This window comes from Ahaetulla prasina, chromosome 3 (assembly GCF_028640845.1).
Source record: "Ahaetulla prasina isolate Xishuangbanna chromosome 3, ASM2864084v1, whole genome shotgun sequence".
In the NCBI taxonomy this organism is placed as follows: domain Eukaryota; kingdom Metazoa; phylum Chordata; class Lepidosauria; order Squamata; family Colubridae; genus Ahaetulla; species Ahaetulla prasina.
Genome location: NC_080541.1, coordinates 193,697,594 through 193,723,983, shown reverse-complemented (window position 1 = coordinate 193,723,983; position 26,390 = coordinate 193,697,594). Strand labels below are relative to the sequence as shown.

Below are 26,390 nucleotides of genomic sequence, written 5' to 3'. Positions count from 1 at the left end.
GCATGAAAAAACATTAGTAGAATATGGACAGTCTATCTGAATTATAGCAGTAAAATCAAAGTGATAAGAAAACCTGATATAGGGATCGCTTTTTTTTTTCAAGGCCAGTCCCTTAACTTCAGAGATATGCTAATGTGATGATGAGTTCAGGGTAGGGAAACTAGTTTCCATCAGAAAAGAATTTTAATTTATCTTTATTTATATAGATAATTATATAGATTTGACTGGGCAGATCTTTTTCCTCTGTCATACACACTTTTTGGTATCATAGGTTTTTTTTTAATAAAATAACCAGGTAAAATAGCAATATAAATCAGTACATTCCTTGAGCCGTATGGCCTGTTTGCCACAATGGGATTAAAAATAGAAAAAAAAATCAATGCATGCATTAAGAGCAAAAAAGGGAAAAGACTGGCTTTTGAAAAATAAACCTTATAAAAGGCAAATAGAAACATTGTCAGAAACAGCACAGAATACGACACCTTTGTGAAATTAAGCTACTTTCATTCTCACTTTTACAACATTTTAAAGTGCAAAAAAGCATAAGTTTTTTTTAAAGGCTACATCATACAAGCAAATTATAATCCCCCTCGTGCTTAAAGATAATAAACTTAAAAGATATATTTTTTGGGAAAATACTGGAAAAGATGCCTACATCTATTGTGTAGCACCAAGAATCAATAACTGAAAACTCCAACAAAACCCCAATAAAAGTTAATAGTAATTTATTTTTGTTTTGATTTTCCGCCCTTTAATAGCAGAACAAATACATCCCTTGCTTTAAAAAGTGAGGAAAACAGTTTATTTGCCAGACTGCCAGGGGCTCCATCAATTTGGCATTGGAGTAAGAAAGAAGACATAATATGAAAGAGAGAGCAAACACACCTGCATGAACAAGATGGGAGACAATGTATAGCAATCATAAAAGACAAGAGGCAATGCAAACAGAGATTTATGGGTCTCTCACACACCTACACACTGAATTATCTTGGTCTGATGCGCTACGAAATTGGAGGAACACGGTCGCTTCCAGGCTGCTCCTGGACCAAAAGCCTCTCTGCACAGGGTTTGCCAAGGTGGGGGTGCAGTGAAGAGGCAGAGATGTTGCTGCGACAGTTTGGAATTAGTCCTCTGGTGGTGACACTCAATACCCAAAGGTTTCCTGTGAGGCATAGACCATGTAGAGGAAGCCATCTTCATCCTTCTCTTGCTCATAGATCTCAGAGATTGGGGTAGAAACGCTCACCATGCTGTGCTGGTTCACCAATAGGAAGAAAGCCTGGGTTGGATTCAGCTGTAGCCGGCGCCTGAGGAGGTGCAGAAGGCAATTATTGAGCATAATGGCGCAGGCACAGCTAATTCTAGTTAAATAAATGAACAAGATATGGGGCACCAATACCACAAATATCTACAAACTTAGGCGTTTCAGTGCTATTTTAGTACATGTTCTATCATCCATTTAATAAATCTGCCCTGCTAAGTTTTCTTTCTTTTTCTAATTTGCTTGTGTTTTTTTTTTTAATCTTCGTAATGTAGGCTACGCAGCACATCAGTATTAATGGTAACAAGAGCATCTTAACAAGATATTTAAATAGGAGTGGCAGCCCAAACACATCCTGAAGACAGTATGTTTATTTGAAATTGATTTCCCAATCATGCTGCCTTGAGAATGTGTCAGACTGCCATTCCCAGAGATTGGGGGAAGGGGGGAGTGGCATTGGTGAGGTTCAGATTGGTCAAGGGTGTTTTTACCCTTTTCGCTCTATAGTTTACTCTGGCTTTGGACACTGACGGTTTCAAGCACTCAAATTTCTATCACATATGATGGAAGCCTTGCAAAATATATCTGCTGCCTTGCTTTACCTATCCATGTGTCTCTGCTACACACATTAATCATCTTGGAGGGCCTCCAAATGTCCTTCTGTGTGATTTGCACACAGTTGCAGCAGCAAGAGCTAATCCAAATGATGACTATGGAGCTATGAAGCTCTTTTAATTCTCAAAAAAGTGCAGTTTCAGGGAAGAGGCAGAAATTTGATATACTTCTGATTTGATAATTGCATCTCGATAACTGTCAGCCAGCAAATTAGTCCAGATGCAGATAAGAGGTGCTGCAAATCTGCATCCTCAATGCAGGGTTATCTAATCTCCAAGTCTTCTACCCATTTTCATGGAAGGCAGAATTGCCATTATAATCCTTGTAATATTTCTTTGGGAACCAACTGGGGTTAGCTTAGATGGATGATATCTTCCACTATCTATATACCTGTACAGCAGTGGGCAAAGGATTATGGACTTTTCCCATCTATAGGTGGGAATATGTTTTACTTTGCTGACTTCAAATTGTCATAAGCCAGCCTGTACATTTGGGAACACTCTTAAGTCATTCTAATCCTTGCCACTCTAAACTCCTGCCGCCAAATCTTTCCATGACTTGAGCAGGGTTTTTTCCTTCTGGGTGGAAGATGAGAAGATGGTTAAAAGGCAAGGTGCTCTACAGCAAAAGAGAAGTTGCTTTCATACCATAGGCTGGGGGTCTCCAAACTTGGCAACTTTAAGACTTGGCTGGCTGAGGAATTCTGTGAGTTGAAGTACAAAAGTATTAAAAGTTGCCAAGCTTGGAGATCCCTGCCATAGGCAAACAAATTGTCAGCACTATTCTACTCAAAAGGAAAGATGCTCCTTGGTCATATGATATCAAGAAGCAAATGACAGCTGCTTTGAAGTATTTCACTTACCGGATTATTTTTACCAATTCACTCATATTGACATGATCAGGAACTAGAAATTTGGTCTTATCCAGAACAGGTAGCTGCTTCTCCCCTTTGTACCTCTCAATAATGACCTAGTGAGGAAGAAATGTGGTGCCATCAGATTCTTTCTTGCCCAGCAAAATCAAAAAGACAATCCTTTTTAAGGCAGCAAACATTATTGGTGAACAAGTAACAATTTTTCGGATCCAGACAATTAAGACAGAGAATCGGGTCCTTTTTTAAACAGATTTTTTCCAAATTATCTTGTGAGATGTTGAAGTTTGCACTCAAAATCAAACCAAGTAAGCAAAATCCAGTGGTCTTGTGAGATTTGAAAACATTTTGATATTTTACATTTTTAAAAAAAAATTTAAGGGTCCCAAGAGGTGCTTTGAAGGACATGCAGGTGCTGTATTAATGAGCTGATTAATGTAGCAAGTTTGTAAAAGCTTTCTTTAATAATGATGTAGTCTGTAAAAAGGAAAGTAGTACTGTTTTCCATCATCAGAAAATGAGCAATTAATATGGTTTTCAAGCATATACTAGAGAAATATGGTATACTATGAAAATTGACTAGTCAAAAGGAATGCCAAAACTCAAAGCCATATCATTATAATTTTGCTTTATCATTATTAGCACTTCCTTATAGTGTGATCAGAGAAAGAAAAACTTCCATGATGATCTAAATAAAACTAAACCCCAGAAATCTGTTTCTCGTACAATAAAAGATATTTAAGATCAAATTAAAATTATGGATGGAAACTGACCAAGGAGAGATTAAGAATAAAAAACAATAGGACAGGAACGGTAGGCACGTTGGTGCTCTTATGCACGCCCCTTATAGTCCTTTTAGGAATGGGGTGAGGTCAATAGTAGAGAGTTTTTGGTTAAAGCTTTGGGGATTTTGGGAAGAGACCACCGAGTCTGGTAGTGCATTCCAGGCATTAACAACTCTGTTTCTGAAGTCATATTTTCTGCAATCAAGATTGGAGCGGTTAACATTAAGTTTAAATCTATTGGTTGCTCTTGTATTATTGTAATTGAAGCTGAAGTAGTGTTTAACAGGAAGGACATTACAATAGATGATTCTATGAGTTAAACTCAGGTCTTGTCGAAGGCGACGGAGTTCTAAGTTTTCTAAACCAAGGATTTCAAGTCTGGTGGGATAAGGTATTTTGGGATAAGGTATTATTAATTAAAATTAATAAGCAACTGCATCTGTTCTTACTTAAAAGTGTGACTTCTAGCCATAGCCTGATAGCATATGATCATCCAACTCTACCTTTGAATATAGATAGCTGAAGAATCTTTACATGAATGCAGATGCTCATCCAGGTAAGTTCTATGTAATCGTAATGGTTATTCAGAGGTCCTAGTTATGTAAACTGCTTGCATTTTATCTGCATTCCAGCCACATGATATTGGGGAGCAGAAACTGTATTCCATGACAGTAACACATGGAAATGTATCACAAAATAGAAAGTACTTTCTCACTTTGGAATGACAGACACTATTCAGCAACACTCATGATGGAAAGCCAAGCTTAAGCCTTATTTTCCCACTGATATCCTAGTTCTTCATATTCAGTTGCTCAAAGAAGCAATTAAGAGTAATCTACCGTATATACTCGAGTATAAGCCGAGTTTTTCAGCACGTTTTTTGTGCTGAAAAACGTCCCCTCGGCTTATACTCGGGTCTATACGGCTTATACTCGAGTTTTTGTTTTTTTTTAAGCCCCTCGGCTTATACTCGAGTATATACGGCTTATACTCGAGTTTTTTTTTTCTTCTTTTTTCCACATTTTACCGGACGGCGCGGGGAAGCCCTGCCGGTGCAGTGAGAGGGCGGGGCGGGGGAGCCGCCAGCCTTCTCAGCTGAGGGAGGGAGGGTTTCCCCAACCGGTAGGTGCCTCATTTCCCACCCTCGGCTTATACTCGAGTCCCCAGTTTACCCCAGTTTTTGGGGTAAAATTGGGGACCTCGGCTTATACTCGGATCGGCTTATATTCGAGTATATACGGTTTGTATCCAAAGCACCCCATACCACCCCATAGAGATGAGTGATCAGCTGTCTTCTTTGTGTGATAATGGGGAGTGTCAAAACAAATGACAGTCCTCTTTAATACTGCACAGAATTAAACAAAAAGAAACAATCATTATATATTTGTTTTTTCCATAGTGAAAGGCACTATGGAAAAAACAAATATATAATGATTGTCTCTTTTTGTTTTGCTGTCTGCTTATATTCCTTTGCTATATCTTACCAGCTAAATTGTTTGCTAATCTTGCTCTTTTCACAATTCTTCCTGTCTATTGTTGTAGATATAGTCTATAGTAATATAGATTAACTGTGCTTACCGACCTATCAAAGGCGCTGACTATTTATGTGCCAATTCTTAATCAGGTCACTAAAGATATACAATCCTTGCAGCTGCACTCTTTATTTCAAAAGAAAAAGGAAACTTAAGTGCTGTATGCAATATACAAACAGTTGTTTAATTCTGTGCAATATTAAAGAGGACTGTCATTTGTTTTGACACTCCCCATTATCACACAAAGGAGGCAGTTGATCACTCACCTGTATTGGGGCTGTATGGGGTGCTTTGGATACATAGATTACTCTTAATTGCTTCTTTGAGTTGTAAATTTAGGCTTCCCTTCAGCTGTCAGTGAGAGCATCTAGCCACCTCTCTGTCCCTTGTAAACTTTTTTCAGTTGGCCCTCATTTTTCCAAGCAGTGTCTTCTCCAGTGACACTTGCCCTCCCATTATGTATTCAAAAGGATTAAGCTTTAGCTTCATTATTAATGCTTTCACTGAGTAATATGGTTTTACTTAATCTAATATTGAATTATTTATCTTCGTGTAATCTAAGAATAGAATAGAATAGAATTTTATTGGCCAAGTGTGATTGGACACACAAGGAATTTGTCTTGGTGCATATGCTCTCAGTGTACATAAAAGAAAAGATACGTTCATCAAGGTACAACATTTACAACACAATTGATGGTCAATATATCAATATAAATCATAAATCATAAGGATTGCCAAGGTATTCTCAATATCACGTATCAGAGGCATAGATTTTTCTTTGTTCATATTTGCACGCTATATATCAAAACTGGGAAAACTATGGCCTTGACAACATGTGCTGTTGTTACTGTGATGTCACATGTTAATGTTTTGTCTTGATGTCTCCCTTACTGTCTAATTAGCTGAGCTGTCTTTGGCTTGGTGGCTACTGTACAATTACCATTGCTGTGAATTTTTGAGCCTGGGAAGAAACAGGATCTGCTACTACTTCCATTTCTTCATCTGTCTACATTGATCTGCCAACCTATTGACATGATAATCTTAGAGGGTCTTTTGTTTTAATATTGGCAAGAAAACTGCTTTTGGGGCTATGACTCGCTAGTTAAAGACACCGATCTTGTCCACTGAAAATCTGAAACCCCAAGTTTGAGACCCAAGTGCTGCGCAATGGGTGAGCTCCTGTTCGAAAGCATGCAAATGCAAATAGATTAATAGGTACCACTTTAGTAATACAGCGTTCTCTGTGCCTTTGCATATAGCCATGCTGGCCACATGACCATGGAAATTTTCTTCAGACGACACTGGTTCTTTCAGCCAAACAGTCAGACACAACTGGAAAGGGAAACCTTCACCTTTTTATTATCAACTTTTTAAACATCTTCCTAATTTCTAGCTCTCAGCTGATGTCATCCCCATATTTGAAGTTACTGAAACTTTATCAACTTCGACTTTAATTTTTATTTATTCTAAATCAATGCTTTTCATAATATATTCTCCATATAAGTTCAAAAAATAGGGAGACAATATACAACTTTAACAGACTCCTTCGTGAAGCCTGGATTTCAAAATTTTTAGCATTATTTTACTAGGATGTGTGATAAAAACAATTATTTAGTATTCAGTTTTTCATATTGGAATATATATCGATCTTTTCCGCTGCCTTGGTTAGTTTGGTATAGTGGCTAAAGCATCAGGCTGGAAACTGGGAAACTCCGAGTTCTACTCCCTCCTTAGGCACAAAACCAGCTAGTGGTCTTGGGCCAATCACTCACTCTTAACCATAGGAAGGAAGTAATGGCAAACCACTTCTGAAGTCTTGCCAATAAAACTGCAAGGACTAGTCTAGGCAATTGCTAAGGATCAACACTGATTTGAAGGTATTCATATGTGTGGTGGTGGGTTTCAATTTTTTTTTACTACCGGTTCTGTGGGTGTGGCTTGGTGGGCATGGCAGGGGATGTATACTGCAAAATCTCCATTTTCTCCCGATCAGCATATATATATATATATATATATATATATATATATATATATATATATATATATATATATATATATATAGGTCTTTGGTTGTTTGGGTTTTCTCCGTAAAATTGAAGTGTCTTGGCGACTTTTCGACAAAGTCTCATTCGTCATCTTCAGGCTTCAGCTTCGTGCTTCTGGGAGCAATGTGTGATCGCAGCTGTTTCTTCCTTTTAACTGCTAGTGGGGGTTTGAACTGATTGGGTGGGAGCTTGGCTGTGCTCTGATTGGATGGGGGGGGTTTTGTGCTCTGATTGGATGGGGGTGTGTCCTGTGTTGGTGGGGGCTTGTTTGTGCTCAGTTTAGTCTGTGTTGCAGGGGGATTTGAGCTGGTGAGCTGCATAGCTGTTGTTTGGCTTTGTGGTTGTGCTACATCTTCATAGTGGGTGTCAGTCTGCTGCATGTATGGATTGGAGGGGTTTGAAATGGCTAATGTTGCAGCTGCGGTCTGGCTTCTGGTCCTTGGTCGTGCTTCATGATCAGTGTGGGTTTGGGTCTGCTTTCTGGGTGGATGTGCGGTGGTGACATCCTGTGTGGACCTCGTGAGTGTGGGTCTGGTGTCATTCCTCGTGTTAGGGACTCGTTTGTCAATAAGGGCGGGTTTCCAAATGGCTGGTAGGCGGGAGGCGGGAACCCCCTCCATCCAATCAGAGCACAGCCAAGCTCCCACCCAATCAGTTCAAACCCCCACTAGCAGTTAAAAGGAAGAAACAGCTGCGATCACACATTGCTCCCAGAAGCACGAAGCTGAAGCCCGAAGATGACGAATGAGACTTCGTCGAAACGTCGCCAAGACACTTCCAATTTTACACGGGAGAAAACCCGAACAACCAAAGACCTATATACAAACACCCGTGAAAACCTCAGAAAACATATATATATATATATATATATATATATATATATATATATATATATATATATATATATATATATATATATATATATATACAGTATGAGCAAACAATTACAAAACTAAAAAAAAAAAAGTGAATAACTCTCAAGCCCTGCAAAAGTTGTGACAAAGCTGTTTCCAAAAGGCACAGACAAGATTGTGATGTTTTTAAAATATCTGTCTCCCCTCTTCCCCCATGGCTCATTTTACGCAGCATAAAATGTCTAATTCTTCTAAAATCAGTCATCTACCAACATATATTATATTTAGCCAAAGATTGTGTGGTCCCGAGACCCTGCAGGGACACAGGAATTGGCAAGTGGGGGAACTAAAATGAATAAGAGAAAGTAGCTTCAGAGAGAGAAATGATAGTGCTGAATCACTCCAGGCATTAAAGAAGATTATTTTGAAGTACAGCAGAAGCTTTGGTGTCACCTCCTCTGGGGCTGTGAGTTTGAGATCAAGTTTAGCATCCAGAAAATCTTAAAAATGAATTCCTAGTCTATCTCTCCCCTTACCATCTGCTAGCAAGAAAGCTGGATTGGCATTACACCCAACAGCCTTCACCTCGTTTCCCTTCTCCAGGACGGAAGTTTGCTTAAATGTGGAATTTGGGTTTAATTCCTTCATTTCTATTACTTCTACCATTACTAATAAAAAATGGCACAATCTGACTAATTTTTTTAAAACAGAAGCAGGAAAAATTTTCACCTATTTTTCCTCCCAAGTTATTCACATCTGATTCCCATGTAAATTGGCAGGTTTCTTGGACTCGGTATCAGATGTATGACATCTGATGCTTGGAGAGAACTTAATACAGCAAACCTGTGATAGATCAGCTGCTGAAAAGAATCTCATCCTGAATTCATAAACTTTTAACTCCAGTGTATCTGCTCTTGAATCAGGATCTAAGATCCGGCAAATAGCACTACAGACCCTCAACCTAATTTGTAATCCAGAAATTTTCATAGTTTCTTTGCATGGAAGTCAGCTTCTTAGTATCAGTGATTAGAAAAGAAATCAAGGCTAGAGGCAAGGTATTCAATTTAGATACAATTCCCCAGCACATAGACCCACATCAAAATAATGAAACATACATGGTGACATCACAATACAAGCTTTTTTCCCCTTCTTGCTCTCTTGCTTGTCTCTTCCAACCATTGCCTATGTTTATAACATATTCTTTACCTAAACTGGAACAAAAGAAATTGGAGGAAGCTAGCTCTATCAATTGATTGTAAGGTAGTGTTGTGGCCCGCTAGCAGCCAGCAGAGCTGGCAGCAGAGTCGGACAGTGAGGAGGTTGGGGAGGAACATGTGCGAGTCCTGGGGGCTGGGGAAAGCTCGGGCAAGGGCTCCTGTGTCGGAGGAAGCTGACAGCAGTGAGGGCTCCTGTGTCGGAGGAAGCTGGACAGCAGTGAGGCAGAAGAACAGCTGGAGCCCGTTCCCAGTGTGCGCATGCGCAGAGCTGCCAGAAGACAAGAACAACTAAGAAAGCAGGGTCGATTTGGGAGTAAAGCCACACCTTGGAAATGATTGGCTCCTCCCATAGGAAACAAAAGAGGCACGAACAGGGAGGGGGCTTTTGCAGGAAACAATTAGTTCGTTTGTTCCATGACTCTGAGAGACTCTGTGCCAAATTTTTCCTTGTACTGCGTTTGGAAACAAGTTATGTGGCAGCTTGCCAAGCGAGATAAGGAGTATTGATAAATATTCCTCTGAAAGACTGTTTGGACAGGCCTTGCTGACTGTGAATGAAAGTAATTCACAGTCGTGTAAATAAAAGGGGTTTTGCTGGGACCAAGACTCTGCTTCCTGCTTCTTAAGGGAGCCTAGGTCAGAACAGGTATTCAAGTTTTAACAAAGGCATGATTTTAGCTTTTCCTATTCACCTTGCATTGGAGAGGTTGGTGGGAATGCAAAGGGTTACAAGTGAGAGAGACACATTTAAAAATTCTAAGATTTCTTAATGTGTTTTCAGTCACTTAACAAAGTAAAGTATTAAAACCATTTCAAAACAATTAAACCATGTGATAAATCAGTAAACACTTAATACCTGATATGCGAATTGTGATCTGCAACACAGCCCTAACATAAATCAAATTGTTTGGAAATTTTTATTTATTTTATTTTTCTTAACTGGTACAGTCATATCTTGGCACTTGACTGCTCCAAAGCTCATTAAATTTGCTGTTTGACACATTTTGAAGCAGTGTCCTGGCACACATCTTTCTCAAGGAATAACTTGCTGAAGTCGGCTGTCTCGTGATTCGCTATTTCTTTGGCCAAAACAGTGAGTCACATGGTAAGTCACGTGGTTTTCTCAGTACTCATTGGTTTTAGTATTTGTCATGTTTTCCAGAATGAATTACCAACAGGTACTGAGGTACCACTATATTCTGCCCACTTTACACTTTACAGCTTTATTTATTTATTTATTAAATTTTATTTATTTTACAAAGAAATATTTATATATTTAAAATTGTAAAACATACAAACAGTGTACGATACTGAATATGAGCAGCAAAAATAAAGAAAAAGAGACAGTAGTTGCAGTGGTTAAGGCATCACACTAGAAACCGGGGGACTGTGAGTTCTAGTCCCAGCTTAGGTGTGAAAGCCAAATGGGTGATTTTGGGCCAGTTACTCTCACTCAGCCCAATCCACCTCACAAGTGTTTGTTGTTGTTGTGGGGAAAACAGGAGGAAGAAGAACTATTAGGCTGCGTTCACGGCTATGGGTTATTTATAAAAAATAATAAAAGTGAGAATAAATAAATAAATAAAGCAAGCAAGCAAGCATACTTCTATAATAATTATGAACCAGTTACCACTTGTTCAATAGGGCTGACAAATCTTTTGAAAGACAGCTTTCAGATTGCACAGCATCTCTTTTCGAATAGTTAAAGCAGGTGCATCTTTTTTTAAAGCTGGCACAGCTGTTTCAAAGGCTGCTCCCAGCTATCTCTACTGTACATGCATGAGCATGAACAGCCCTTTAGCTCTGCACTTCAAAGACAGCCAGAAACAGCTTCTGAAGTATGAGAGCTGGGTGGGGGGAGAGAATGTTTCAATTGTTTGAGAGACGAGCGACTGTTTATTCTCAAGCAGTTTTTGGGGAGAAGGATTCATACTATTAACAGAGGCCCACCTATCTAATATATTGGCTGAAACCCAAACGCTGTATTCGATGGGTAACTGACACAGAGAATTTCATCATTACATCTCATCATTTCATCATCAATTTTAAAGTGAGGCACAGCATTAAAATTAAATATCCAGACGACAATCTCTTTACATTAATTTCTTGTTCTTTTTGCCCAGAAATGAGCCTGGGATGCTTATTTTGACTGTCATATTCTACATGATATCTCTGTGCAATATTGATATGACTGAGTTTTTGATTTAATATTCACGTAACTAAATTGTTGATTAATAAAAGAATATGCCTGTGAAATATTCTGCCTTGGGCAAAAACCTTTGCGGTATGACTAGTGGGGAAAAAAAAGAGAAGCTTAAATTATTTTATTACCTAAGAACAATAAAGGAAAATAAGTGGGGGGAAGAGGGTAATTGAAGACAAACCTGTACTATGCAGTTCTAGTGCTTTCCAGTATGCTTATATATAAGCAAAACTTGATACATAATCCGTTACTACTCTAGCAATGGAATATTTACATATGAATAATAATGCAATAAAAATTCCAGTCTCAAAGAAATCTTTTGGAGGGAAAAACTGAAAAGAAAAATTAAATAGGACGCCAGAAAGTCTTATAGGAGTCAAAATATTTCTGTTCATCTCATGTAATAAACAGACATCTCATATCATGTAATTCATCTCATGTAATAAACAGACAAGCAAGTAATAAACAGACAAGCAGACAAGCATGTAATAAACAGACAAGCAGTTTTGCTTTCTTGCTCCCTATCATCACAAGAGGTGATTTATTACAGGAGTTAGTAAAGTTGGCCTAAACCTCTTACTCCCATTAGGAGACAGGCCAAAAGCAACATCTTCCTTTTCGTTCTTAACTTGGCATGAGATATGCTTTGGTAAAAGGAAACCAATGTCATAGCTTGACACCATCCCAATCCCCACTCTTCTGCGAGATATTTCAGAGACTTGCAGGGGTAACACTCTTCCTGTCCCCCAGGGTACTGGGACTCTGATTGAACAGGTGTGTAGAAAGTCTCAGTTAAAAAGAAATTAACATTTATAAAGCTACTCCCTAAACTTAGCCATATATACAATCAAATGGTCAGCATGGAAAAAAAAAACCAGGGAAATGCTTCATGATCCTGGCATATGACCTACAAGACGCTTATTATGTTTCAGGGATTTATATAAATTGATTTAAAAGCATAGATAATCTTCTTTACTTACTGGAATTTTGTTTGGATGCTGTTCTCGGATCTGCTGTACCTCTTTACAACGATCCGCTGTGAAAGTGAAGCATAACTGATTTTAGGAATTTTGAAATAATTTTCTACCCTGCTGTATATTCAACAGTTTTATAAACCTCAGAAAAAAATATGGAAGAGGGAGTGGTGAATCTAAGCAGTTTTTTTTAACTAAAAAAACAACAACATATGAATCTTACCAATCCAAATATAGTGGCATAGTGTCACTATAGTAATACTTATAATACGGTAATACTTATAAAGAAGAATATTTAGTATTCTCATAACAACATTGTTCAATTGCTTAAGCCAGGGGTCTCCAACCTTGATCCCTTTAAGACTTGTGGACTTTGCTGGCTGAGGGACTCTGGGAGTTGAAGTCCACAAGTCTTAAAGGGACCAAGGTTGAAAACCCCTGGTTTAAGCTATCTGCAAGCCCTCTTGATCTGTTCACCAAGGATGTGAATTTACTACTCCCTCCCCATTTGCACCTCACACTAAAAAATAACTCATTTTTTATGACCCTTAATTCTGGGAAATCAGATGGAGCTGAGCTTTTACGGCCAGGTGTTCTTCCTGACACCAACATAGAATTCACAGCAAATGTTTTTTCTTTGCGCCCTGGGAGAGATACATCTGCAACTACCTAATATTGAACCCTCAATCTTCCAAGTGGGAGGGCGAGCGTCTTTACCACTAGGCCACTACACTGCTCTATTTGTTCCTTATATACAATGGACCCAATACCTATTAATCTACCAAGAAAGGTAGAGACAAAATTTTGCAATAACCACCTGTTCTTGAAGCATCTGACATCGTGCAATGTAAAATGAATTAGGGCCTGCCTTCTGTCCAGATATTTATTTGAGCAGCAATAATTTTAGTATCAGATTATGTATTTTAAGGATTATATAGCCTGTCTTGTTCCAAAAAGGGAGCTCTCTACGCAACTTCTATCAACTCAAAACACAGGACTGGCCCATTTTTTTTATTTTAGTTTTTATTTTGCCTTCTTTAAAAGGATGCTATGGATGCTATACTATTTTGTAAGTCTTGAAAACTGAATCAAGCAAACAATAAAAATCCATTCAATCGTGTCCTTTCTGGGGGGGTTTTGGGCCAAATGCCCAAAGCCAGTCTTGTCCTTAATTTTCCTATCTTTCAGTCTTCTACCTCAGAAGTAAGCAGAAGGTAAGATATGATCTGCTATCTCAGATCTATTGAATTATTTCCAGCAGATCTCCAGGGATTTCTAACTCTTGAACTAGTGCAACAAAGATTCTGCATTATTGATTTTATGTTAACTTGCTTATTTCAGAACCGTCTTCTGCAAAGTAGGAACACTAACTTATTTTGACCAAAGTTGTTCTTTTCAGCTCTTGAACCCTATTTGTTTTGCTAAAATTCCTAAATCACATATATATTTCCTCAGGTTTCATATGTGATCATTTGGCTCAGCACCCCTGAACCAGGATAAGGAATGTCACTGTCACTGAACTACATAGTAAAAATGACTTCTATTTTCTATTTCACTACGAAACATATTTCTGGTCGAACTAGTTTTTAGAGGGTAATAAATTAGATTCTACTAAGGGGATAGCACCTGACTGGCAAAGCCTAGAAATACAATACTGTAGACTAGACAGAGGCCTGGGAAGTACAGAAAGGCCAATGCAAACAAAACAAAAACGATCACCTACAATAAAAGGATTCTGGGAGAACTGATAGAAAGCAGAGAGCTCAAAGCTATGTTTACAAGAAATTTCATTATTAACAGCAGGGAAGATAACTTATTAACTTTGCTCAGTGTCAGATACCGTTCCACTTGTTCACATGCAAGAAAAATTTCATTTCCTGGAAGCAAAACACAACACCATCACCCTAACTCATGATCAACAAGCCAATGTTAAGAACTTACAGGTTGTTTGTTTACTCCCAAAGGATCACATGAATATTTTTGCAAGAAGCTATCTTAAAAAGGGGGTGGGGCTAGGTGATATGCAATTAATATTAACCAGCACAATATTTATAGCCAAAGTAATGAGAGTAAAATAAATATTAAATATTAAATATATTCAAACACTTAACTGAAGGATAGCTAGGTTATTTGGTTAGTGCAAGTATTACATGCTGGATCTTCCTTTTTTCCACAATATGAATGATCCAGATTACTAAAGAACAAAGTCAGAGTTGGCTTCAGAGCTTCTTGTGAACCTTATGTTTTTGTTCCAGTGAAGGATGCTGACTTAAAAAAAGATATTAACCTGGAAAGGTTAACATATGTGCTAATTAGCACTCATTCAATATGAATACTACAGCAACATTTAGATTGCAAACATATTAATCATTGAAACAAATATTCTAAGCAACCATGTAGGTTTTTCATTTCACATGCAACAGAGAAAGAAATACAGTTTGTTTGATGACAAACAAACTTGATGTTACCATGTTTGGTATTAAAACATTTGCAAGAAAACCACCAAGCTCAGAAAGCACCAAGGAGCCTACAGTTTTGTTTATATAGTTGCCCATCTTATAGCAAACTCTTGATGGTTCCCAAATCAACAATTAGAAAACAGAACTAAGAATTCTTAGAAGCACACATTTCTAGTATATAATATGACTTAAAAGTTGATATCCTGTCTGTAAATATTAATATTAAATTAGCTATTTACCACCTAAACATAAAACTGATTGCCTTAGATGCTTCCAAAGAGCCTTTGGAATTTATGAGTCATTGTTTGGAAGCTGCCTAAAAATTAGAGATGTGCCTAAACTGACTCTGAGAGTGTTTTCACCTAGAACAGCCCATTCTACACATTCTAAGAATTGGCTTCTGCCTTTACTCAACCATATTACCCAGAACAGGGAGTGGATGGTCATGTTCCAGAGTCAAATCACTCAATTTTTAACATCTCTACTAGAAATATTTATCTGTGACCATCATGTGGGCTTTCTAATGTTTATTAAAAAATATAGGAACAATAGCAACTCTGTTATGGTAGGTAGGTAGGTAGATAAGATAGATAAATAGACAGATTAGACAGATAGACAGAGATAGAGACAAGACAGATAGAGATAGAGACAGATAGAGATAGAAATATATATAGGCAATACTTTTACTATATTAGTGAACTGAAGTCATAAACAATAATTTCAGCTTTGTTTCATAAACTTTTCCTTAGGCAAGCTTTTCTTTTTTAAACAAATGGAAATAAAGAAAAAAGAGATGATTGTGGAGGCCTCTCTACAAGCTTATATTGTGAAATAATGTTAGGGAGCTGTCAAAACTGCAATTTGACTCTTGACACTACCAAGTAGGATGAGATAACAATAAGGGCTTCCCAAAGCAACAGTAGTAATGAAATTTTTATAAATCCTTCGTTTTAGAAAAATCTAATGATAAAAACTGGTTTCATCCTATCAAGATTCTCAGATTCTCTGACGAACAAAAACCAGAAGAGATTATTTATTAGTTAATTTGTTGATGTATAAAGATGGAAGCAATACATCTCTTACCCTTTGCTGACTCAGGCCATCCTGCAACAAAGCCAACATTTTCACATTTGAGATTGAGGTTATGATTTATTAAATCTGATTATGTAGCCTCAAGACTGGAGTTTACCGCTGGCTAATAGGGACAGCATATTTCTATTAAGGTTTCTAATAAGAAACACTTACTTTATTCCCAGGCTTATTCAGGCTGCTTTTAAGTAGCTTTAGGTCATTATCTTGTAGACTTATACAAAAATATAGTTGAAAACAATGAGATCTCGCTGATGAAGTTCTTTTTGTCATAACATTTGTGCTTTCCAAGAAGTTCTCTAGTCAAAGGCATTTGGAAAGATCTGGTTTCATGATCACTTTTCACGAGACAAGCAATTTCAGCCTCCAATTTGCTCACATGTTCAAAGGGAGAAGAGAAATTTAAATGTCAACAACATCTACTAGCAAAAACAGAGCTGTCTTGGGTTTTCAGCCCACAGCTAGCCATCAGGAAAATAGCACAGAGTAGATAATTTTATCTGATGCTCACAGTTTCTAAAGGAACACAGTGACCTGTAAGTAAGCCAAGGTAACACTGGACTGGGCTAGGCCATCTTGGAAACCTATGTTCTCTCTCACAATATCTGCAAACTGATTGTATAAAATCAAGAGTTCTGAAAAAGAGAGACAACTGGTGTGTAAAATTTAAACATAATGGATAAGGAAATGCAGTGGAAATATCCAGCTATGCTCACAATTGAAAACATGGAAAGGAGAATGGAGTACCACCATTTTTCTGTCCCTAATTTCTATATGTTCAACAGTGCATATGTACATATCAAGTAAGCACTTTATATAACCGAGTCATATATTTATTAGAGCAAATGCTTACCCATGTGTACCAACTGCCTATAAATGAGAGTCTGACAGTCAGATGAAAGCAGCCATGTTGGATTCTGTCAGCTGTCCAAAAAGAAGCTGAATGGGTGTTACTTCCTAGAATACCCTAATAAATAAAATACAATAAAATCCAAAGTGGGCCCATCATGGGCTGATTTAGAGAAAGCATCACCTAACTTGATAGGCATTGCTATACCTGGTTTTAAGAAGAAAATTGGCACATTCTTGAAAATCAGGTATATTAAGTAGGAGAATGCTTACAAATGCTAAACCTTTGTAAAGCAAATCAAAGGGAGGAAAAGCATATAGACAGAGGTATCAGTCTGACTTGTATTAGGACGTTACTGCATTTGTGAAGCACTAATTTAACAAAAATCATAATGTCTAGTGTCTACCCAAGTATTTTATAAATGGATAGTATTATCATGCCCCAAAGCATATTACTCAGTGACTTTATTTACTGCACAGGCTAAACCAGAATTCACAAACAAGGTTACTGTGATCATAAAACAAGCTAAGGCAACATCTACAGTAGGTCCCCATAGCATGTTGGATGATTGATTTTAGTTCAGTGTTTTGTGCTAATCTAGCCATAAAGATCACTAGACCTTGAGCTTTGAAAATACTTCAGGCTTCCCACATTCTTCCTATAATAATATTTACTCCTGGATATAGCAATGCATATTACAGGTCCTGTTATATCCAGACTTCTGTAAATCATTGTGACTGACCACAATCTGGTATTTGGAAGCCAAAAAAAGAAAAAAATGGGAATACTGAGGCATTGGAGGCACTATTTTCATTATGGCCTTTTGAAATGATTCATTCTTATCCTCCGTTTAAGGTCTCAGAAATACCTTAAAATTTAGCTGAAGAGCAAGGAATAATGGTGGCTCTACCACATGCACACAAATGAGGATTTTTGGTTCATATTTCATGTATGTAACTTGAACTTGGTAAGGTGGCCCCAGGCAAGGCATTATACTAGTCTCTTCTTATATGTAGACGAGAGTAAGAAAAACTGCTCAGTAAGAGTAAAGGACAATCTACCTCAGCATTTTGTGCAGACCTATAGCCAACCACATTCCTCCAGGGAGCTCACAATAGTGCTTCCTCTCCCTCATCCCAAGTGTCCTTGTTTTAGCTTCAGTGGGTAAAGAAATGATGAAGATCATTATGTTATTGGCCAAAGCTGTGTCTTAAACTCCATTTATATTCTTTACACATTACACAATTTAGATATGAACTGCCATCAGGTATATATGCATGTCCCCATATAGCCATGATGGCAAACTTATGGCATGCGTGCCACAGGTGGCATGCAGCACCCTCTCTGTGAGCACATGAGCCATCACCCCAGTTCAGCTCCTCTGCACATGCTTCCCACCGGCCAGCTGCTCTTTGGGTCTATAAGATGCACAGACATTTCCAGCCATTTTGTAGGGAGGGAGTGTGTCTTATAGATCGAAAAATACAATAGCCAGTTTTCAGGCCTGTGTGAAGCCTCAACAAAGGCTCTGTTCAATGTAGCTCTTCAGAATGATACGCCAACAGCTGCTGAATGCCACCTTAAGGTAATGTGCCACACTGCAGATATTATCTATGTGTGCCAAAACACACGTGCCAAAACATAGAGCACAAGAGCTTTCTTTCACTCTTCCAAACTGATGAAAGACAAAGCATTTGTTTTTCAGCATCTAGATATTACTTCAAGGAATAGGTGGCCACCAGAATTCAGGCTGTTCCAGGAAGCCAAGCCTTGGGTTTTGTTTTGTTTTTTTAAATATTACTATAGTAATAGTAAAACTTCTTAGGAATTTGGGGTTGAAACCAGGAACCCCATTATGTGACTTTAGAACAATTATTTTCTTTTGGCCTAAACTACTTTATGCACTGTTGTTTTAACTTATCCTTCTGAAAGGAAGGCTGAGATACTCCAGGAATATAAGAATGTAATAAAGGATATGTAGTGTAGTGTTTAAGGTACTGGATTAAGAGTGGGGAAACCCACATTCTGGTCAATGCACAGTTATAAAAATACATTGGGTGACTTGAGGCTCTCTGTCCAACCCATTGCACTGAGTTGTTGAATATGCTGCCTTAAGCTCTCAAATGAAAGATGAGACATAAATCTACTAAGTCACCGTGGCTTAATTCACACATAATGAAAAATCTTAAATGACAATAGCTAAGATGCACATTTCATACTAAACCTAACCAAGCAAACGTAATGGCTTAGCAAATTATCTGAAGCAACTCACTGTGTGCATTAAATTAAATTGCAATTAAATTTCTTGAGGTTGGGGATGCGGATATAATATGAGGGAAAGAGAAAACAGAGGGATTGAGAAATATTTAATAATTGAAAAAGAAACTGTTAGTAAAAAAAAAAGAGCTGTGGGATAATCTCCTCCATTTGATTATGAAAATGTATGTGCTTTTGGCTGTCTTTTGCTTCATTTTTATTTTTATTTTTGGGCCAAGTGTGCGCTGTTGAGTTTCCATCAAGGAAGTGCTTTCATTTGAAGTTTTCTAAAACTTTTCACAGACTTGCACAATGCAACAACAGTGGTTGCCATGTGACAATACTAAAAGGAAAGATGTCACCCTGGGGAGTTTCTTTCGAGATCAAATGTCAGCAATATTTCTGAAGTACAAGAACAATGAAAATCTAACCAATCCCCACCCTCAAACGAAGCCAGACTACATTTAACATCTTTGCATTCATTTTATGCATTTATTTGTTTGTATCAAATTTGGAGACCACTCATGTCACTCACATAGTGTCTTAAAAAAAAAAAATCACAAAAAAGATGAAACAATTTAAATTAGTTTAAAAAGTAACTTAATGATGAAAGCAATGATACAAAATACTAAAAGGAACTTTTTTTAAAAAATGGCTTTCTAGAAACCCATTGTCAACAAGTTTTAAGTGCAGTGCACCTCAGGGCAGGTAAGAAGTGTTTTGTAAACATTCAGTTATGTCACTGCCAGGTTTACACTGTTCAGGCTAGTGTCTAATGCTACAATTTTTGCAGCCTGAAAAATGCTGGAGCCCAGAGGACGCTTGATCGAAAGACATTTTCTTTAATGAATATTACTCGGCTTCTTAAAGATCCTCCCCCTTTTCCCCCTTGCCCATAATTGTGGCTCTATAAAGCTATCTGGCTGACCCTCTCTTTCCCTCTGCCTTTCTTCCCAGAAAACAGAGAAAGCCAGTCAGCTGAGGAAGCAAAAAAAAAAAAGAGATGTGGAAAATAATCTGAAAGGCACTCAACAGTTGCAGCTGCCTGGTCTCACATCCCCCACCCCCACCCCCCACCCCTGCTGCTTTTGAGCTATTTTCATCCTGTTTGCTTTTGAGCTGGGACAGTCAGGGAGAGTAACTGGAGGCAGACCAAGAACCATCTTGGCATCCAACAGTTGGGCGGCAGGAGAAAGCCAGTCTCTCAGCCTGTTATTTTTCTGAAGGAGGTCCACTGCTCCATAGATCAGGGGTCTCCAACCTTGGCAACTTTAAGACTGATGGACTTCAAACTCCCAGTTTCAACCCAGCTTTGCTGGCTGAGGAACTATGGGAGTTGATGTCCACAAGTCTTAAAGTTGCCAAGGTTGGAGATCCCTGCCATAGAGGGCAGCAGAAGCTGAAACAGGGAGAAGATCAGCACAGGGCATGTGTTTTCTCTGGATTTGTTATTCCCTCTTGATAGAGTATTTGTCAATGTTGGGGTGAGTCAGAGTGTAACAACAACAAACTGACTGAGGTGCACTCGCAGTTGTGGCATGTGGAAGGGTCAGGGTTATAAAGAGGACAGCCCATAACATGAGAGCAAAACAGATTTCCTTGAGTGTATCTTCTCTCTCTATATATATAGCAAAACTCTCCCTCCCAACCTAGGCACTCCAGATGTGAGAATGTCAATCATTATTTCCCCGGCCTGCACAGACACTGCTGGGAATTCGGCAGGTTGAAGTCTGCATATCTGGATCCTAGAGGAAGTCAAAATCACAGACACTTGCAGAAGCAGTTTTAAAACTTCTGAAAAACCAACACATTTAACGCTATGTAACCTTACGCAATAATAGATAGGTTGTCCTTTAAAAATCCACAAGACTCTTTGGCTGAAATGCGAATAAAGATAAATGTTTTCTATAAAAGCTGCCTTCAGCTTCTGAATGAAAGGCAGGATATAAATATAAATATATGAATAAATAAGGACATAGCATTTAGCAGACTACAAAGTTAAATGTTAAAACAATTAGCATAAAGGGTATCAAGATAAAGTTGATCAAACTTTATCAAGAATGAGATTATAATTGCTTATGAGGAGTAAAGCAACATAGGAGAATTGATCAAATCTTCAACTGGCCAAAGTAAATACAAAGTAACTATACTTGGTAGTGTCCTATTTAATGCTGCCCACTATTTATTTTCAGTTGTGGTTTGCACCTTTAAGCTATGCAGAACTTAAATTCCAAGAATAGCAGCTCTGTACAATATTGAAGCCTTACATCAAGTTCATTCCAATCACCTCTTCCCCCAATCAGTCATGGAATCTGGTCACAAATTGGCAGTATCTCTTTTGCTCCTGACCTCAGATAACAAACAAACAAACAAAAAGACAAGTGGCATCTTTTCCCTTAACAGTTTCCAGTTGCATATCATGATGTCATCAGGTAAGCAGTTCAATTCCATTCATCCCTCCTTGTCTCAAATTCTCTATTTATAAAAGGCAAATGATAACAGTATCTTCCACATAATATATTTGAGGCGGAAAATGCTTAAAGTCTTATCTGTCTATTTGCAATGATAAAATTTACAGCGGAGGGGGGAGAAACCTGGAAGATAAGTTTCTGAATATCAAGAAAAAAAGCTAGTGGTTGTTTTGGGTAGTTCTGTAGGGTAGAAAACTAGATAGGAATGAAATAAATGAAGCTCCTTTTCCATGCATTATAATCCTCTCAAGGACAGCTTGAGTACTAGAGTTCCAGGAGCCCAAAATGTATTCATACAATGAATAATTAAAAGGACCTTTAATGCCAAAACAATGCAATTACAATCATGTAAATTCAGTGGCGCACAATTATAATCCACCCATTAGAGCTCTTTGGTACCCTCTCTAGACACTGTATTGTGGCTTCTACCCCCAGGGCATGAAGAAATGAATTACAATGGCTAATTGCAACACAGTTGAGCTGAAGTAGAATTCACTGTAAAACTTTAAAACTATTTTGTGTTGAATTAAACTGACCAAAAATATTTATCCTAATAAAGTGCTCATTCAATGTCCAATAACTGGATTATGAATGGTCACGATCTAAAGGTAATTTTTACACATTTCATTTTCCTTTGACCTTTTGTTTTATTATTCCTTCATCTTTTCCAATAAATGCATATATGGAATACTTTTCTCTCAGGATATTTCATGTATTTGATAAACTGGATAATGTGCCAGAAAAACTAATAGGATTATAAATTTGTTAAGATGTTACGATGGAATTTATTATTGTAAATATAATCTCATGAAGAATGCAAGAAGCCACAGTTCAAAACATTTAGAAAGCACAACATTCTCTACTGCTATAGAATATATGTTTAAAAGTGTACCTCTGCTATCATACAATACCTCTAAATTTGGTATTTCAAATAAGCATACACTTTTTAAAAAAGTTGTATTTAATTTTTATTAAATATAATAAATTAAATATGATTTAATTTTTTTCCAAGTTTCAGGAGGTTTTCCACTGCAATCCTAAAGCTTACTTAAATGAATAATAAGCTAATTTTTAACCAAACAGATTTTCCAAAAGAGGGTTTGATGTAGTGGAAATGGGGAAAAAACACAATAGATCTGTGCCCATCAGCCAGCTGTGAAAACCCTTATTGAGTTGAGTTGAAAGAACAAGAACCAGAAACAACAATACTGTATAGCAATAGAGGACACAGATAGCTGCTTTGTCCTACACAAACATAGTGACAACCTGGAATTCAAAATACAAGACATTTTTTATTACTCACTGGCATTTTTTATTAAATGCAGAACTGATTAGTAACTGTTCTTGCAAACTCTCACAAATCTCCCAAAGATGAAAACATACAATCAGTAATCTCTTGCAGTATTCCACTTCATCTCAGTAAGGCCCTTAAGAGGTAACTTTAAAAAAAAACCTCCCTACAACATAAATCCAATCCATAATACAACATAAACAATCAAGTGTGCATTTTTATTACATATAACTTGTTTCCTTTTGGTCAGCTTTCATACTACCTGATGGCCAAAACAGAATGTTTGGGGGGGGAGGGGAAATCAGAGAATTTGAAATAAGAGTCAAAATCATTTAAACTGAAGAGAGGAGGAGGATTCAACTGCAGGAAAAGTTTAATGTGTCTTGCATACACATCCAGAAAATTACAAGGCCTGCTCTTGAACCCTTCACCTTAATTACTTAAACTGATTCCCTGTATCCAGGTCTATATTATAATGTTCTTAAGAATTACTAACGGTCTGTCTTTACCAATTAGAAATTATAGACAGCAATGTCCAAGAAAAATGAAAGCCAATTTGGTGTAATGGTTAAGACACTAGCAAATTCCAGTCTTGCCTTAAGCAAAAAGCCAGCTGGGTGATTTTCTACTTTTTTTAAACTCAAGGACAGACATGTTCAACCTGATGCTCACTGGCCAAATGTGGCCCTGGACAGCTAGTAATGTGGTCCCATAAGATATAAAAAAATGCTAAAAAATAAAGGAAGTTTGTTATTTATATAATTAACTATATCATTTATTTGTAGCCCAAGACAATTCCTCTTCATTTAGTGCAGCCCATGTCAGCCAAAAGGTTGGACAACCATGCTCTAGGATGTAGGCAATGACAAACCATTTCAGAAATCTGGCCAAGAAAAGTGTAAGGATTTGTCCAGAGAGAGATAGAGAGACCAAGAAGAGATTATCAGCATCACATTTAAAGTACTTACACGCCAAAGGTCAGTAGCAGCACACAAAAACTAAATAATAGATATCTAAATTAAACTGCTACAGGTAGTCTTTGACTTACAACAGTTTGTTTAGTGACTAAAGTTACAACAGCACTGAAAAAAGTGAAAATTTTTCACTTACAACTGTTGCAGCATCTCCAGGGTCACATGATCAAAATTCAGATGCTTGGTTCCTGTTTATGATGGTTGCAGTGAACTGGGATCATGTGACCACCTTTTGCGACCTTCTGACCAGCAAACTCAATGGGGAAACCAGGTTCACTTGACAACTGCAGTGATTCACTTAATAACTGTGGCAGGAAAGGTCGCAAATGGGGCAAAACTCACCTAACAAATGCCTCAGTTAACAACAGAAATTTGGGCTCAGTTGTGGTCATAAACCAAGGACTACCTGTAGTTTAAAATGACCAATGCTCAGAGATATTGTAAATAATGTGTTTTCAATGCCTGAAAAAAAGTTTTAAGGCAGTTGGATTGAAGACTCCTTGATAGCACTGAGGATTCTAGCTTTGTATAGAGGCAAAAACTCTCCCATATAAACCGCACCCGCATTTCATTCCATAATTTCCTCTAACTTCTTATTCTAAGTGGGGGAAGGGAAGGAAGTCAAGAACTTACCCCTCCTTTTGGTTTCTGCATTATTATTATTATTTTTATTTCACAGTGATAAAGGAACAACCACTGTGAAGATTGCCTCTTAAGTTCTCATTATATAAGGTCCTACACCAGTTTATACTTGACTCACAGGATGTGGAAATACTAAGAGCATAAACATAACTAGACTGTCAATAAAGCAGGAAAGGCCACGCCTACCGTCTTGGACCCAAGGAAGTTTTCCACCAGAAGGGGAGCACAGTCTCTCTTCAGCGTACCTTTCTTTCTAAAGGCCAACCCCGCTCCTCCCCCCACCCCCCCAGTTTGGCTTCTTCCAAGCAGGGCTTATTTCCCAGCTCTGTTCCCCAAAGCCTATGGCCAAAAGGCAGGCACCTTCCCCGAATCCCATTGGCAGGCATTACATCACCAGCAGAGTACGGACGTCTCGTTGTCGGCTGCTCATTACCTCTGCCGCCTTCTTTCCTGCTTCCCTGGCTGCCCAGTAGGAGGAAACTTGGGAGCTGAGCTAAACAAAGACTCAGCGGGTTGCTTGGCCGCTTGAGAGGCTCCCGAGTTAATCGATCTTCGGGGATTGGGCCAACCCGCAACTAAAGCAGTATTTTGGGTTACCTCGCCATCTCCCAAGGCCCTGAACCTGCAGCAAGGGTCGGTTTGCACGACCCAGCCCGGAGTAGCCCTGGCACCTTTTTAATCTGTTGTTCCAGAGACTTGAATCGAGGAAATCAGGGTTAATTTAACCGTGAATAAATCGTGAAAACACAAAGAGAAGTTCAAGATGCTACTATATAAGGGTCTGGCACGCACAATATACAAGGCAGGCCTCAGAGGGTGCTCCGTTTCCCCATCCCCGACGGAGCAAGTGCCTTTCTTGGGTGCGCGCAAGAGCTGAGCGGCACCGCGCATTCTTGTCACCAAGACAAAAGCGCCGAAGGGAGGAGATAATAATGATTACCAAAACACAGGGCCGAATCTATTTCGATCTGCCGAAACCAAAAAGCGTTTCGTGGCTGGCAACGAAGTCTGAAGGGACAAACAAATGGCGGCAGATTCTTTCTTTCGCCTCCCCCCCCCCCCCCGACTCGTCTTCTCCAAGGAGGTGCCCTCGGATTGTGTCGAACCACAAGGCCCCTCATGATCCCCCACCGGACCCGTCCCGCTGGTCGAAGGTTTCCCGTCGAGGTGACAGGCTGAAGGTCCTTTTGGGGGAGAGGGCACCTTGAAGGCGAACGCGCACACGTATCCCCCCTCGTTTTAAACTCCGCCGCGTCCCTCTCCAGGGTGAGAGGGTGGGAATTGGGGGGCGGGGGAATGGAGCATCTCTGGGGAAAATAGAGAAGCAAACAAGAATCCGCTGTGCCCAAATTTGGCGGCGGCGGCGGCACCGCTGGGCACCTGCTCCCAAACTATCCTCAGCTTCCAAGGACTCGACCCTACGGTACTCTTTCCAAGGGTGGGGGGGTTGTGAGATGATCCTGGACGCCAGCCAGTTCCTCAATTTGGCGTCTTTCCCAACCGCCGTTCTTTTTCCTCGGACTCCCCCCACCCTCAAAAAAGAAATCCAGTCAGGACTTACAGAAGCTCCGCCGCTGCTTGAAAGGCCGGTCCGAAGGCATCGCGGCCGGGAACCGGACAATACCGAGACCACCGAGCCTCGGCACGGACGAGAAGGTCGTCGTTTAAGACTCGACTCAACAAAATAAAATAAAATAAAATAAAACCCGCTACCGTCGCCGCCTTGGGGAGGGCAGGGGAGGTCTCCGGAGCCCCCGAAAGCAACTGCCGCGACGCGCGCCTCCTCTTCCTCGGTCGGCCGACGCCGTCTGCTCCGGATCAGATAGCTGAGCCACACCGATCCCCGAAGGTGGCAGCGCAGCGGTGACTTCATCCCACAACCTCCTTAAAGGGGAGGCGCGCGATCCCGCCCCTTCTGCAGTGCGGCCTCATTGCCAGGGGCGCACCGGCCTCAGCCCCGGACTGCCCTCGGCCGATCTTGCTGGCTCTCTCGGCCAACAG

The 26,390-nt window shown here is 39.0% G+C and overlaps 1 protein-coding gene across 1 annotated transcript; it reads right to left on the bottom strand.

Moving 5' to 3' along the window:
- Positions 1–178: 178 nt before the first annotated feature.
- On the bottom strand, positions 179–26,390 carry MAP1LC3A (microtubule associated protein 1 light chain 3 alpha). The gene is made up of 4 exons (XM_058175901.1): positions 25,951–26,390; positions 12,364–12,419; positions 2,739–2,845; positions 179–1,307 (listed from the first exon to the last, which is right to left on the bottom strand). Exons 1-4 carry the CDS (start codon positions 25,988–25,990, stop codon positions 1,145–1,147), a joined length of 366 nt encoding a protein of 121 aa, XP_058031884.1. The 5' UTR covers positions 25,991–26,390; the 3' UTR covers positions 179–1,144.

Excerpts from the sequence above, each read along its gene's own strand:
- MAP1LC3A (XM_058175901.1), bottom strand. The coding sequence starts at position 25,990 with ATGCCTTCGGACCGGCCTTTCAAGCAGCGGCGGAGCTTCT. Across the intron at positions 12,420-25,950 it reads CAAGCAGCGGCGGAGCTTCT|CGGATCGTTGTAAAGAGGTA; the intron begins GTAAGTCCTGAC and ends TCACTTTCACAG. Across the intron at positions 2,846-12,363 it reads AGCATCCAAACAAAATTCCA|GTCATTATTGAGAGGTACAA; the intron begins GTAAGTAAAGAA and ends CTTCCTCACTAG.